At 40.3% G+C, this 15,846-nt stretch overlaps 2 protein-coding genes across 18 annotated transcripts in view; one reads left to right on the forward strand and one right to left on the reverse strand.

Annotated features, from left to right (window-relative positions):
* The window catches only part of Apbb2 (amyloid beta precursor protein binding family B member 2), a 332,249-nt gene extending 324,570 nt beyond the window's left edge, over positions 1-7,679 (forward strand). For all 13 annotated transcript variants that reach the window (XM_047566062.1, XM_047566068.1, XM_047566056.1 and 10 more), the window contains one exon: positions 4,180-7,679. In XM_047566062.1, coding sequence (XP_047422018.1) covers positions 4,180-4,347 — 168 coding nt within the window. In that variant the 3' untranslated portion in view covers positions 4,348-7,679. The remainder of the gene's footprint in view (positions 1-4,179) is intronic.
* A 2,079-nt stretch (positions 7,680-9,758) lies between these two features.
* Nsun7 (NOP2/Sun RNA methyltransferase family member 7) overlaps positions 9,759-15,846 on the reverse strand; it is a 36,654-nt gene continuing 30,566 nt past the window's right edge. For all 5 annotated transcript variants that reach the window (XM_047567584.1, XM_047567585.1, XM_047567583.1 and 2 more), the window contains 2 exons: positions 12,326-12,449; positions 9,759-11,863 (listed from right to left, as the gene is read on the reverse strand). In XM_047567584.1, the coding sequence (XP_047423540.1) occupies positions 11,225-11,863; positions 12,326-12,449 (763 nt within the window). In that variant the 3' untranslated portion in view covers positions 9,759-11,224. The remainder of the gene's footprint in view (positions 11,864-12,325; positions 12,450-15,846) is intronic.

Here is a 15,846-nt window from a genome sequence, read left to right on the forward strand (position 1 = left end):
TCTGTAGAGGCCCCAGGACCTTGGGAAGGATGACCAACTGCAGATTTGAGGATCCCGAATTAAGTATGTGGTCAGGAAACCCGGTCACGTGTGAGTTGTTCCTTTTTACATAAAACTCGGTGCTCCAAAGTAAAATGTACCAAGTGATTCTTATTTCAAGTAGTTGGTTTAAGTGCATCGTTCTTACGTATCTACCAACCCGTCCTTGCAACACCCTGTCAGGCGGCTGTTGGCTCAGAGAAGCTGGAGTGAGGCTCTGGGCACAGCCCGGGTCCGCCCTGCACTGCCGGGTAGCATAGCCAGGGTGCTTTTCACCATATATGTAGTTTGAATCAAAAATACTTCATTGTTCATTGAACAAATATCCGTGGAGCATCCATTATGGATGGACACTGAAAGATCGTAATAAAAGTGACGGAGCTATATAACATAGGCCCTAAACCTGAAGGCCATGGTGCAGTCCAACAGTGGCAGTTTGGGTGCTGGGACCCAGTGGAGGTGACAGGGCTGTGGCACAAGGGGCCTGTGGTGTCAGGCCAGAGTTCACTTTTCTCTAGCAAAGATTGTGAGACAAAGGAGCGAGTTGACTGTTGAGGTGTTAGAATACTCCTCCAGCAAAGATAGGCAAGAGCGCGGAGGATGGGTCGAAGGGACAGGCTGAGAGGAGCCGTCAGCTGGGAGGCCATCAGCCAGTCCATGGGGGGCGAGGAGGGGCTGAGCCAGAGAGCAACAATGGGAGGGCACAGGGGCCAGTGGCCTGAGAGACGTGGTGGACAGCTGCTGGCCCAGGCGAAGGAGGCGGGCTGGAGGCCCCTATGCCGCATTAATTCAACCCAGCGTTCCTGGGCAAGACTCTGGGACGCTCGGGCCTGACTCAGTGTGACCCCTGTATCCTGGAGCTCAGATGTGGTGCAGGAGATTCCTAGAACAGAGCTGTGCTTAGTGCAGAAAGAGCCGTAAATAAGATATGAGAGCGCACTGGATTGAGAATGAACCGGAGGAGGAGGGAGGCCCGGCCTCAGGGTAGCTCAGAGGAAACACTGACGGTTTGCTGGTTGGTTGGTGTAGTATGGGGCAGCCTGCACCCTCTTCACAGGCTAAGGGCTGTGAGCCCGCGAAGCTGGACTGAAGTGGGGTCACACAGGTACGTTGCATGGTCCCCTAAGGTCATAAGGAGGCTGAAGAATTCCTATCACCTGCAGTGTGTTTGTGTTTTAAGCTAAGTATTGTTACAAAAGGTTGGAAACGTTTTTAAAACTAAGTAAAAAAGTGAAACTCTAAGATTAATTTATTATTAAAGAAAAAAATGCTTCATAAATGTAGTGTAGCCTAAGTGTAGCGTGTTGGTAGCTGTACAGTGTGCATAGCAATGTCTGGGGCCTTCACATTCACTTGCTACTCAGTGACACCCAGGGCAACGTCTAGTCCTGCAGCTCCCATTTTCTATCTTTTACAGTGCATTTTTACTGTACCCTGTGTTTACACATACAAATACCATTGTGTGACAATGGCCTTCAGCACTCTCTCAGTACAGTCACACGCCGCTCCGGTTCGCAGCCCAGGAGCAGTAGGCTGTGCTGTACAGCCTGGGTGTGTAGGCCGTGCCACCTGGGTTTGTGCCAGTACACGGTGAGGTTTGCACGAGGATGAAATCTCCCAACGGCAAATTTCTCAATGTGTCCCTGTCATTAAGTAACATGTGATTGTAGTTAGGGCTCAATCTCAACAGGAAATGGTGATCGATGAGGACCTAGAGGCACTTAACCTCCTAGTTGGTCAGAGACCCTTGAGACAAACCAGAAGGTGCTAAGAACCAAGAACAGGTGGAGCCGAGGAAAGGGGAGTAGAGGGAGCGCCTCTTTTGTTTGCGTGTTGTTTTCTGACCTGCTGCATACGCTGTGCTGCATGCTCAGTTAAGAACGAGGAAAAGGCGGGAGGCGGGAGGGCAAATGTCAAAGGCAAGGAACAGGAGGAGAGCAGACTGACCTTTATCTTAAAAGACACTTTTGACCTGGAGGGGGACTGAGGGGAAGGAGGAGAGACCTGGTGCTTACACTCTGGTCCCCTACTTCCCACAGGCCCTTGTTAGAGGTATAATTTCCAATCAAGCCTGTGGGGCTGTGGTGCTAACTCACACGCCTGGGTATGAAGGAGCAGCAGGGCTGGGATCGAGGGGAGCAAGGGGGCTGAGGAGTCAAGGTAAAGTATGATCCAGGCCCCGGGAATTAGGATGGGGTCAAGGGGCTACATTCAGCAGATAGATTTCAAACAAGCAAAAGTGGATGATATTTGATATTTGATGAAATTGAAATGGATTCTAACAGATGGTTTTGGTCATAAAATGAATGGCTTTCAGCCTTAATTATACATTTTAAATGCTAACAACAGTTAACTAATTAGCTTCGTCACTGGCTACAGTTTGTTCCCTCTTGGGAACAACTTTTACTCTTTGCTTCCTATTTTAATTGTATGGGTGCAGCCAGCCGGAGTAGCTCAGCCAGGCACAGGCACAGGGATGAAATCAAAGCTCCCCAACCCTCTCCAAATCCAGCTTTCCTAATGCGGTTGTTTTCTTTGTTCAAATACATGATTCTCCATCTGAATTATCTATGTATGAATCCATACTATCCAAAATACAATACAAACACATTTTTCTTTCTTAATTTTTAGACACTTTTACAGCTGTGTGATGTAGGCTCAACTGAAGATATTTTAGTGAAATTAAATATTCACTAAACAGAGGGATCCTTTATGAAATTCATCAATTAGGTGTACTTTTTATTCACTTTGTATATATAAAACTCCTGTTTGAAATTCCAAATTGAGGGTCCCATGTCCTTATACCCTGCCTGTCTATAAATTCATGCTTTAGATATGGTTTGAATTGTGATTCATTTGTAGCAAGATGCATTACACAGAGTAAATATGTAGGAAATCATCCTTGTTCATCAGATTGAGTTGAAAGGGGCCAGTTTCGTGGCCTTATGGTATGTAGGACATTGTGACCTCTCCTTCCCGAGTCTTGCTGAAGATATTTTATGCTTCTTAGGGAGATACATCAGTGAATTCGCCTTCTCTACCAAGGAGCCTGCTGATGTTTAAGTTGATTTTTTAAATCAGCTGTTGAATTATTTTAAAGTACTTGAATTTGGAAAACATTTGATAAATTTTAACCTTTTTATCCAATTTTGAAGAATTGCTTATTTTTCCATTAGTGCAAAAGCAAGGGGCTTTGATGTTCAATTTTTGAAAGATAGAAAATTACCCTTGGTACCATTGCTAATGGATTTAAAAAAAAAAAAAACTCATCCATTAGGATTTAGACTTGAATATAAAATATATCCTGAAATCTTTTTTTTTTCCTTTCTTTTTTTTTGGTACTAGAGATTCAATCCAGGGTACTTAACCACTGAGCCACATCCCCAGCCTGTTTATTTTTTATTTTGAGACAGGGTCTCACTAAGTTGGTGGGATTACAGGCATGTAACACCTTGCCTGGCCATCTGAAATCTTAATATGTCATTCTTTTTTATTATTATTAAGGCAGAAAATTGGGCAGGAACAAACATTTATGTAGGTAGGCCTATTTTAGACATTCTATAAATATGCTTTATTCAATCAAAATACCTCTACAAAGGTTCCCACTCTTCAGCAACTTTAATTGAAGAAACTGAGGCTGAGAGAGTTAGTAACTGCCTGCACACTCCCAAGTGTTGGTGCCCAGGGGCTGGGGATGTAGCTCAGTTGGTTGAGTGCTTGCCTCACGGGCACGAGGCCCTGGGTTCAATCCCCAGCACCACAAAAAAACAAAACAAACCCAAGTGATGGTGCCCTTTCTACCGTGTTGTCGCTGATGGCAGCTGGAGTCAGCGCTCTGGCCCCAACCTTCCTGTTTTCTTTAGCTTGCTGACGATGAGGCATCCAGCCTGTTAGCATAGAGAGAAAGCAGAAGGTGGAACTAGATGGAAGGCCAGGGAGTCCAAATACCTTCATTGAACCTTATGATCTTTCAGGAAAATTTAAGACATCCACATCAAGAATAAAATAAACTCTTGAATTTCTGTTTAGGGTCTACCGCTTTGCCTTTCAGGAGTCAACATATTGGTGTTAAATGAAAATCATATGAAGAAGAAAGAAGACATGATTAGTTACCATAACATTTTTTTTCTTTTATTTCAGTTACGGTATCAGAAGTGCTTGGTAGCCCGGCCACCTTCACAGAAAGTTCGACCACCTCCTCCACCTGCAGACTCAATGACCAGAAGAGTCACAACCAATGTAAAACGAGGGGTCTTATCCCTCATTGACACTTTGAAACAGAAACGCCCTGTCACTGAAACACCCTAGTTGCATTATGATAAAGGACTCTGTCGTCTTTACCTGAAGACTGAGTAGCTAAAGAAAAGGAACTGATCTCGGCCTTCCATTCCGTTGCTGATGCTTTGTCTTCAGAGAATTCGTCCGTGCCCGCGCAGTGTCAGACAGGCATGTTCTCTCGTCTTGCCACCGTCGTGTGCTAGGAAAAGCAGCATGAATCTTTTTTTTTTTTTCCTGTCAGTAAGTTACACCCTGAGCAGTGGAAGGTCTTTTTCTTATTGTAGATATCATGAACATTCTGACTTTGCACACGCAGAGAAGAATGGGGCCCGCCCCTCCCAGCAAACTGCTGCTGCGTCCTTGGAGTGAGTGGTGCCTGCATCCTCTCATTGTCCTCTCGGCTGGACAGCCACCTTCAAGTCCTACAGCATTTTTCCCCGTTTCCAGCGTCAGAAACACGTAGACACTGCGTAGCAGATACCATTGAATTGCTGGAAAGACAGGATGACGAGTTTGGGTTTTAGTTTTTCATAAAACTGAACCTGTTGGTTAACAAAATTGACAGTTGGCATCAGTATAGAACCCAACTGGCAGCTTTCCTTGACGAGCTATGTGACACATGGACACCATTTCACGTCTCCAGCTGTTTGTGGGACTTAAGATTAATGAGAAACTAAATTTGAGGAATTAAAATCGAACAAAAAAAAAAACCTTTCTTTTCAGATGGTTTTCAAACTGATTATTTTCAAAAAAGAGATTAACAAAATCATAATGCATTTTGGGTGGGACATATTTCAAACTTCTGCCTTACATTGTACAATGCAGCTAGAGAATTATAGTTCACTATGGCCATTCTCTACACAATGCTAAGATGAAATACTCCTCCTGAATCTTTCATCCTTAGTTTGATGATTAGCCAATATGCAACTTGGGGTTGAGGAAATGCCATTTTTGTCTCTGTTATACACTATTATTTGAGGTCTCCACCACCATTTTATTTTCATTAGAGGTAAACGTGCTAGAATTCTGCATCTAGCCCAGTCTTATTCTAGTGCTTTTTGTCCAGAAAGCTGTCTGTCCGTCATGTACTGTCCATGGCAACAAACTGCATAAGTTGAAGCTTTTCTTAAAATTTAGTATTTAATATTAGAATTTATTGAACTCAACTAGATCTATTTTAAAATTAATATTTTTTCCATTTTACTTTTAAGGTTTAAAAATTTTCATGTTGGAGCAAAATATACATAGGAATAATGAGCCTACTTAACAGTTTCCCCAAAACAGCATTTTCTTGCTTCTTTTTATGTAGATAAGAAACTTAGCTATAAAAATATCCAATTTAAACTCTCATTGACATTCTTATTTTGCTAAAGGATCAGTCTCGATATTAGTCTTGTTTACCTTCTAGTGTTAAAGTTAACATTTACAACATCCAGTTACAAAAGGAATGCTTTATGTTTATACGCTGCTTTGTTCTCGTCAGGGGTTTCCACATTCTTACCACATCTGAGCCTTATAAGGTAGGAAAGGTACAAACACATTGGAGAACTAAGAATACCAAGTACCAAAAGGCTGAATCAACTGGCCTAAGATCTCGAGGGAGCTCACGAGAGCCAGAGCCAGGACCCAAGCCTCCCAGCTCCCAGCTCTGGCCATGTAGTGCTGCCTTCGCAGTCAGCCAGGAGGACCCTTTCCAGATGACTATGGCACAAACAGAGCAGACAGGGAAACAGACGATCTCAGAATTCCCTATGTAAGTACGGAAAAGTGTCCGAATTATTTATTCAGTGGCATTAAATTAAGCATAAAACCATTGGTCTCCCTCAGGCCGGGACCGTTTGCTTCAGGTGCCTCAAACGTGTTATAGAGGACAGGCGTCTCCACTCAGTGCAGCCTTTCAGGTCAGTGAGATTTTCCACAGGCGATGTTACTTGTGGTAGAGCCACTCCTCACTCGTGACATTTAGCCACCAGAAAGCATGATGGAACAAATAGGCCTTCCGCCTGCTGCCTCCTCACAGAATTCCTGGAGGGGGGCGCCCAGGGACTGGAATTGTTTGCTGGCACCCTAATGTCATGACAAACGATGCTACTTTAGATATACATTAAACTTCTCTCCAACTTGCATACTGTTCTATCCAAGGTAACCAGAGCCATCATGAGAAATTATTGCATTAAGTCAACCTTACTGTGCCCTGTGAAAAGCTTTTTCAAATTCAGTTACAATGATCTCACATCTCCATCTCCATAGTGAAACATTTTAGTGTGCTGAACTTCAAAACTCTAATCAACTAATCCACTTTTCTACAGGACTCTCTACCAGAACCCCCTGTTCGTTTTTTAAGGCATATGTTTGTTTGTTTTCAGGATCAAGAATACTGAGCTAGCTTTAAGTAGCAAACTGATTTATATATGCAATTATAGGCTATAAGAAGATGAATGATAGCCTTTACTAACTTTACTGCAGATGTTTTGAGAGTAGCTTTGCATATTAAATGCAGATTAATTTTGTAAAATTAATTATGTTACACAGTATGTTCAGACACTTTCTGCCATGGCCAAAAAGTATATATGAAAGTATGTGTGTATTTGTCTGTGAAAGGATGCCAGTGTTTTACCTGATATCTTAGTGAGACTTCGGTTATCTATGCATTCTTTATATCTGTGATTCGGTAAACAGGCAGCCATGTTCACTATGCCTTGTATGTTGTATCGTTTTTTTTAATTAACCTGTTAAATACAGCTTAAAATATTTTTATTTTATTTATTCTATTTTTACTGAAATATACTGCATTATTGTGTTAATATATTCTCTTTACTGGATATTATGTCACAATGTATTCAGGTCTAAGTAATCTCAGTGAACTACACATTGCCTAAAAGTTGGTTTTGTAATGATTTGTAGTCACATTTCTATTGGAATATGTAGAAGAAAAGGCAAAATGCTTAAAGTTCCTTTTATTTTTTAAAAGCAGCTAGCTAGATGCAGTCTTGCCACCTCCTCTGCCTGCTCTTTGGCAGCATCAAGGGGAAGAGCCAACAGGCCTATGGCTAAGAACTTGACTTTGTAAACTAAAGCACTGTGTGGTGCTTTATTTTATATTCTTCACAACATGTGTGATTTCATCCAAAAGTCATATACATATCCACACGCCCTTTGTTTCCACCTGGATATGAGGTCACGCATAGCTAATTAGGACCATTGTTTTTTGTCTATCTGTCTTACAGCATGAAGGAACATTAGACCCATTTCCATTAAAACAAGTTCTTGGTGATAAACTGTTGGCACTGCTACTTTAAAAAAAAAAAATTCACATTGAGTTTAAGATGGACACTTGTCCATCTATGTGACTTGTCCTCTACTACGTGAGGCCATGTGCTAGCGGCCGCCACGCTTCCTTTTCTTGTATGGCGCACTCATTTCACACAAGATTTCATGAACAACACGGAAAATATTTCCCTACCTGATATTAGCACAATTTAATAAAACTACTGGCGCTCTCGTTGGCCATGCTTACCCTAATATACACCTAACATGGTTTTTACAGCCAGTAAATGCAGTTGAAGTAATTTCGGCTTCAGGGCAAAGATCCTCGCTGCCACCATCACTGAGCAGTCCCTGGCAGCCAGCGCCAGCTGTTCATCCTGAAAGGATGTCTTGTTTTCCCTTTTACCCCTTTTACTGTTGACCACTTTTACACATTTAAATGTAATATGTATTGAGAATAAACTTAGCTGCATAAAATGTTTGGCTCATTTATCTGAAAACTCAGTCATATATACAAAAAATAGAATTTAGTGTGTCTATGTTAGTCATTTTATTTTTATATTATTACCTCAAATTAAACTTCTAAGAAATCATATTAGTAATGTAAGATTCTGCTTTGACTAGTGATTGCATCTTTCCACCACCTGGAAGAATGAGGAAATAACTAAATTTGAGACATTACCCTGACCCTGTGTGGTGGATATTCTGGACACACATGCCTACTGAGTCACCAGCTCGAGCCTCCTGCAAGCAGTCTTTCTAAGATTAAAGTATTTCAGCACAAAGTCTGTCTCATTTCCTTTGAGAATTTAACCTCAGAGAATGAAGAAGAGAGGTGTATAGGCACCAAATCCAAAAGGAAGCTAGAGAAACCCACTAGGTCTGGTCTAGTTCAACTATCAGACACACAGAAGAGGACAAGGACAGTGTGGGGTAGGTGACATTGGCAGGTCCTGTACGCCCCAGGAGGTGCTCTCTCACTCTGCTAAGGGTAGTAACTCAACAAACTTTCGTTTTGATTTCAGGGGTTTTTTATGATAGCAAGTAGCTTCAGGTAAAAATCAACATTTGCTATTGGAATATCTAAATATCGGTAATTTGATTTTTAGAGTTTTGCAACACTTTTACGTCCAAGCAAGTAAGACACCAAAGCAAAACTGTTGGTGTGATCACTATTCTTTACTGCAATTCTCTCATGTAGCTTTTATCCTAAGTTTCTTTCCCTTTTTATCCTACCAAAGTATTTAATTGATCCTGTCCTGCTTAGAAGATTCTCAGAATAAAATTTCAGGTTTAATTAATGAATGGTTTAATTTAGAATCTCCACAAACTTCTAAAGAGAAAAATAATTTAGCACCAAGAGGCATGTTAGGAGCTACTGAAAATAAGTCACTACAAGTTGTAACATGAATCACATGCTGCTATAGGGGTTAGAAAATATCTTGAGCAGTTTCATAACAAAGAGTTAACACAGAAAATACACTTGGAAAATAAACATTTCAGACCTTCTGCTTTTGGGCAGTGGAATCCTTTGCAGCCTACAGTAGGGGTGAAGGCAGGAAAAGAATAAAAGATCCCTGGGATAAAATATCGGCCCTTCACTGAACAATGTTAAATTAGGCTGCCCTGCCCTCCTAGAGGCATGAGGTACCCAAATTCAGATTTGGATTGGAATAAGAGAATGAATCACCCCATAATTATTGAGCAAAGGGACACATAGTTCATGATTTTTGAAATTAATAAAATAAATTGAACATTTAAAACATTTACTTAAAAAAATATTTTATTAGTTGTTAGTGGACCTTTATTTATTTATTTGTTTTTTATTTATTTATATGCAGTGCTGAGGATCGAACCCAGTGCTTCACACATGCTAGGCAAGTGCTCTACCATTGAGCCACAACCCCAGCCCAACATTTCTGTACTTTTTAAAAGTCATAATTAACATGAGCAGAATTCTTTCAGGATTTAAAATATTATAAGCCTGGCTCAAGTATAAGAAGTCTTTTCTTCCGGCTGGGGCTGTAGCTCAGTGGCACAGCGCTTGCCTAGCAGTGTGAGGCACTGCGTTCAGTCCTCAGCACCACATAAGATAAACAAATAAAATAAAGGCATTCTGTCCGTCTACAACTACAAAAAAAATTTTTAAATAAGTCTTTTCTTGGGGCTGGGATTGTGGCTCAGTAGTAGAGCACTTGCCTAGCATGTGTGAGGCACTGTGTTCAATTCTTGGCACCACATATAAATAAATAAATAAAGGTTCATCAACAACTAATAAAAATATTTAAAAAAAGAAGTCTTTTCTTCACTTAGTTTTTAATGCAAATGTACTCTTCACTTATTACTACTAAAATGAAATTCACCATTTGTTTTTCTCCCCACTTCAAGAGAGAAAATAACAACATATAACTGAAACAGACCAAAATATCCTACTGAAGTCTCACCTGAATTGAACATTCCAGAATTATTGACTTCAACACAACTGAATTCTGAAAATAAAACTTTAAATTCAAATGTCATCAACGTGTCTATGAACTTTTTTTAAACAAGATTTATAGTTATAACTTAGAAATTCTATTTAATGTCAAACATTTTGTTGCCATGATGAAAAAAAATCAGTAGACCCAGAAATGATAATCATACTAATACCGGCAGGCGACTGATAATACATTTAAGATGAATTGACATTTAATATAATTAATATAGTGCTACAATATATTTTAATTGTGCATCAGAAATGATTTACCAAAGTTTGATTACTGCGTGCCATTTGAAATGACTTGTACATTTTGCTGTATCACCTGATCTTTGAATAGAATCAGAACTTTTTATAGGTTTCTTCAATAATAGATATCACTTGTATTCTTTGACAACAGAGATCACTTGCATTTAACAGTTTTGTCCTCAGAATTATGAATGTTTTGATGGCAATTTGCTCAGTCTTTTTTTCAACCATGTTTGGCATAAACAGGCAGAAGGAAGGGGTGATTGTGCTCACTCAATCCACTCGGGGTCCTGGATGCTCTTCCCATAAGAGATCCTCTGGATGGACACCTAAGCCACACACGTCCAGCACTCTGGAGCGTTCTGTGCTTCCTACTAGTACTCAGGTTGTCATGTTACAAAACTCATGCCATACCCTGTTTCAGGGACAGATGAATACTTAAGATGGTGACTGGAGAAGTTCAACTAGGACTGCTTGGATACTGCCGGGGTGCTCCAGAGCTAGTAGGAGGCCCGCATCTTTTGCACATCAGTGCTTTCTAGTGAACGCCCTCAAAAGTGAATTTGAAAAGCAACCTGCAACCAGGCAGACCATGTTTCCCTTCAGGAGAAATTGCTGAGCTTTAGTCCAGACTGAAAGTTAAGAGGAGTGAGACAAGTTCTAACAGCGGATTTGGAGTCTACATCAGGGTATTCTAGAACAGATCAGCACTGAGCTGTTGGAATCTGAATTCTGCTCATTTCCCCCTTACATTATTGTCTCTCGCCTGTTTTGATTCTCTGAAGGTAATATCACAATAGGAAATACTAAGTGAAAAACGGATGAGTATCTTGTGTAGTGATGTCTAACCTTCTGAGAAACACCTGACTTTGAAAAAAACACCTTTTTCTGGCCCCTGTCAAAAACATGGGACAGTCAAAGCCATGGTCGAGGACGCCTAAGTTGGGAGGAAGGTAAGTTTTCTTTAGGTTTCTCCACTTTTCTGAACACTGATGGTGTGGGAAGGTAGCCAGGCACACCGGTCTTGGGTCTAACCCAGCGGTAGTAAAAATGTTGAGTTGGTACCTGAGATCTGATCCCTTGAGGACTTGGAAATGGCAACATTACCGGAGGCAAAACAATCTCAATGGGTTTCAGAGCAACCATTTTGTCTTCCGGTCGAGGTCTGGTGAAGTTGGTGTGCCGTTCACATGGCCTGCCGTGACAAGCGTTCTTCGTTAACGTGGGGGCCAATGGATTGGTGGGAGGCTTGCTGGGTTTCCTGATCTGCGAGGAGGCACCCACTTGAGCTGCAGGCTTCTGTGGAAGGAGTGTTTTTGTCATTAATGCCTCTGATGTACTAGTGCTTGCTTTGGCTTCTCGATTCAGAAACTCAGCAATTTTCTCTTGGATGCCATTATTATCATTGATAGATGCTTTTGGCAATGATGTTTTTGATTTCCTCCTCTTCTTCTCTCGTTTTGATGATTTCCCCAACTCAATCCCATCCAGTAGACCTTTTGCTGCAGCTCGGGCCAAAACATCTTTCACGGACACTGTCTCAGATGGGTCCCGCTACAATTAAAGAAGCATGTATTACTGTGGAAGGTAGCTCTTTGCATACTGCAAATATCTGTGTTTCCGTGAAAATAAATAGAATATTAAATTAAGATAAATGGGGTTTAGGCCTAATACATGCCATGAACCTCAGCAAATGACTTTTTAAACTTCAATTCCCCCATTCTATCCCAACCTGACAGAATTACACAGCTAATTTCTCATGTCAGAGAAGATGCCCTTGATGTTGACAAACTGCTTACTGAGGTAGGCATAAAGGGCAGACAAAAGAGAAACACAGAAGCATAAGGAATTGGGATTATTTGCCACAAAGCATTCTTTTTCTTGCCCTTTAGTGATTTATGAAATATAAGCACGGCATTTCAAAATGTTCTCAAGCTTCCTATGTTCCTCTTGTGAGACTCTGCTGTTCTCAATTGCAAAGTCTGACATGAACTGGGATTGTTTTTGCCTCCTTACCTCTCTTGTTAAAATAGAAAGAAAACAACCATTAGTAGTTTCAGATTGCTCCATTCTGAAAAATTTATCCTTAGACAAGTGTATTTCTTTTAAGGAGCACAGTGGAAGAACAGGAGGACTGAGCCTGCAACAGAAATGAACAAGCATCAAACAGCTGGAGTGGCTTCTTTCAAAGAGAAGGACAAAGTATTTTGCAACTAAATTTCTTCCATTATGATAGATTTAAGTAAAACTTCCAAATAAGAAAAAGTGCTGATGCAGCCTTTCCCAAAATAATACATAAGTTAAAAGCTCCAGGATTCATATTAGCTCAGAATTCATTACACTTCCAAGTTTTGTATCCTTAAACAACTATGCCAAGAAAAACAAACTTTTAACTCAAAACTTCTTCCATCACTCAACTAAAGTTATCAAAACAGGTAAATACATATAGTAGTCACAAAAGCAGAACTCCAAACTTCTGATATGTCTACATTCTCAAAATATAAAATGTTAGGACTTCCTTCTTTCAATTACTTTTTGCACAATTTAATAAGTAGTCAATCATTTTAACTACATTATTCTTCCAATCACTGTGGATATTAATGGATGAGTTATAGAGTGTTCAAAAAAGTACATAACAGAAGACTTAATGTCAGAATTAGGAAAACCTAATTTAAAATAAATTTTGGTTTTTATATTTAATATTTCTCCTTTAATAGTAAGTTCATGAAAAGGTGATTCTTATAATTCCATGTTTCTAGGACTCAAATATATTTACTATGTCAGCATTTTAACCCTAATCCACATGAATTAAAATATCTGGAAATTTTTTTATCAGTAATTTTATCTGACACTGAAAGCCAGTTTTAAATTTATATTTATTTGCCTATTAGGTGCAAAGCACATGAATAAAACCTTAATTCTCTCAAAAAGTTACAGATTAGTTGGGAAGCTAGTGAGTTTACAATAATCTAGAGAAGACCATATGCGGATGCTGGGCCAAGTGGAGTCAACATGTAGAAGAGCATAAGGCACAGTCCTTTCTGGCCAGGGGAGATGGCAACTACGAAGCCTTTGCAGAGGAAATGGTGCTGATGCTGTGTCTCGAAGAATAAAGTAGGTCTCCAATAATGTAAAGATGATTCTAGACAGAAAGAAGAGCAGGAAGGAAAACCCAAGCACCATGAGAACGCACACGCGTACGCCAAGTATTTCTATGTGGCTGCAGCATAAGGTAAGAGGAGAGAGGTCGCTTAGTAAGGGGCAGACATGTGATCTAAGATGACAGGTGAAAGAGTCTGACAACTGAAGGTGCTACATAAACAAGTAATGGCAAATGGCAGTGAAACTTATTTGAAATCAATAACTGTAGGTTCTGAAGGTGAGAGAGCCAGCTGTTCCTCTCACCAACCAGCGGTTTCTGAGACCTATTCATACAGGTTGAGCATCCCTAATTTGAAAGTCTAAAATTCGGTATGCTTCAAATTCTGAAATTTTTTGAGTGCAACATAATGCCACAGGTAAAAAATTTCATACCTGACCTAACATGAACAAGCACACTAAAAATACTGTATAAAATTACTTGAGGCCATGTGTATAAGGTGCCCATGAAATAAATGAATTTTGTGTTTAGACTTGAGTCCATCCCCCGGATAGCTCATTATGTATATGCAAATATTCCAAAAATCACAGACGATTCAAAGTCTGAAATACTTCTGGTCCCAAGCATTTTGGATAAAGATACTCAACCTCTATGTGCCTGTTCTCTACACAAATAGAATTATTTTAAAAAATTTATTCACTTATATGTAGGGTAAGAATACTCATTGAAAATAATTACTTCTTATCAAGCTAGTTAGCTCCAAAATGTAAATATGAAGGTTCAGATTTTTGTTCATTTTAGTTCATTGATAACATTACTGGTACCTGGCAGAGTGCCTGGTACATACTATGTATTCAATAAATATTTCCTTAATAAGACATATATTTATCTACATATATGCTGACTTTTAAATGCTAATAATAGTCCATAATTAAGATTGGTGAAGTTACCTTCCAGAAACTGCCCCTACAAAATGGCTTCCAAATTCTAGCTTACAGCCCATTTCTTTGATAAATAAAATTAGATCATACCCAGAATCTCACTCATCCCTGATTGAGATGATGGCACTTTTGATTTTTTGAGCTGGTGATATTTAGATGAGAATTTGGATTTATAATTGATCCTGGAATGGATATAGATTTTGGAGATGTTGAGGTGGGGCGAGTGTATTTTGCATGAGACAAATGTCAATTTTGGGAGGCCAAAGAGTAAACTGCTGTGGGTTGAATAGTGTCCCCCCCAAAATTCATGTTGACTCAAAACCTCAGAATGTGACCTTATTTAGGACTTTGCAGATATAATTAGTTAAGATGAGATCCCACCAGAGTTGGGTAAATCCTAAATCCAATACTGGAATTCCTATAGGGAGTGTTCACAGAAACACTCAGGGGAAGAAGGCCACGTAAAGATGGAGGTAGACAGAGTGATGCAGCTGCAAGGTGAGGGATGCAAGGAGAGCCAGCAACCACAGCAGCCAGTGTGTGAGTGGGACATTCCCATCACAGGCCTCACAAGGAACTAACACCCTGATGTAGGACTTCTGGTCTTCAGAACTGTGAAAGAATACATTTCTGTCATGATAAGCCCCCAAGTTTGGAGTAGTAGTTTTCAACAGCCTAGGAAAATAATACACATGACAAAATGGATTTTGCAGATGTACTTAAGGTCCCAAGATCTGAATATTATCTCAGGAGAACTGACCTAATCACAAGAGCCTTTATAGTCAATCAAGAGGTCAGAGATGGAAGATCTCAAAGATCCAAAACCTGAGACTGATGGGATACTCCTCTGCTGAAATGAAGATGGAGGGAGGCAGGGAATGAAGGCAGCCTCGGAGCTGAGGACAGTGTTAGGTTAACAGCAGGGAAGTGAGAACCTTAGTTCCACAACCAGAATGGGCTTTGAATGGATTGCTCTCCATCCTGAACAGAGAACTCAGTCATGACATGCCAGTCATTTGACCTTCAGGACTATGAGCTAATTAATAACTGTTTTAAACCACTAAGTTTGTAGTAATTTGGGGGAGGGGTAACCAGGAATTGAACCCAGGGGTGTTTAACCCCTGAGCCACATCCCCAACCCTTTTTAATTTTTAATTTTGAGACAGGATCTAAGTTGCTTAGGGCCTTGCTAAGTTGCTGAGGCTGGCTTTGAACTTGCGACCTCCTGCCTCAATCTCTCAAGCCGGGATTACAGGGATGCACCACAATGCCTGGCAAGTTTGTGGTAATTTCTTAAGCAGAAAGAAAAAACTGATACACGATGGCTCGCATTAAGTGAGGTAGGATACCAGACTGCTGTGAGACGGTGGAAGGAGCATTAAGAGACTTAAAAGAAGTGAGTCTGCTGCAGTGGATATGCTATGAAATAGGCTGGGAAACCCTCCAGAAGATTCTGTTGAGGAGGGCTCCAAGGATACGCCCTTTATCGAGCAACA

Source organism: Sciurus carolinensis, chromosome 10, assembly GCF_902686445.1.
Source record: "Sciurus carolinensis chromosome 10, mSciCar1.2, whole genome shotgun sequence".
Taxonomy (NCBI): Eukaryota; Metazoa; Chordata; class Mammalia; order Rodentia; family Sciuridae; genus Sciurus; species Sciurus carolinensis.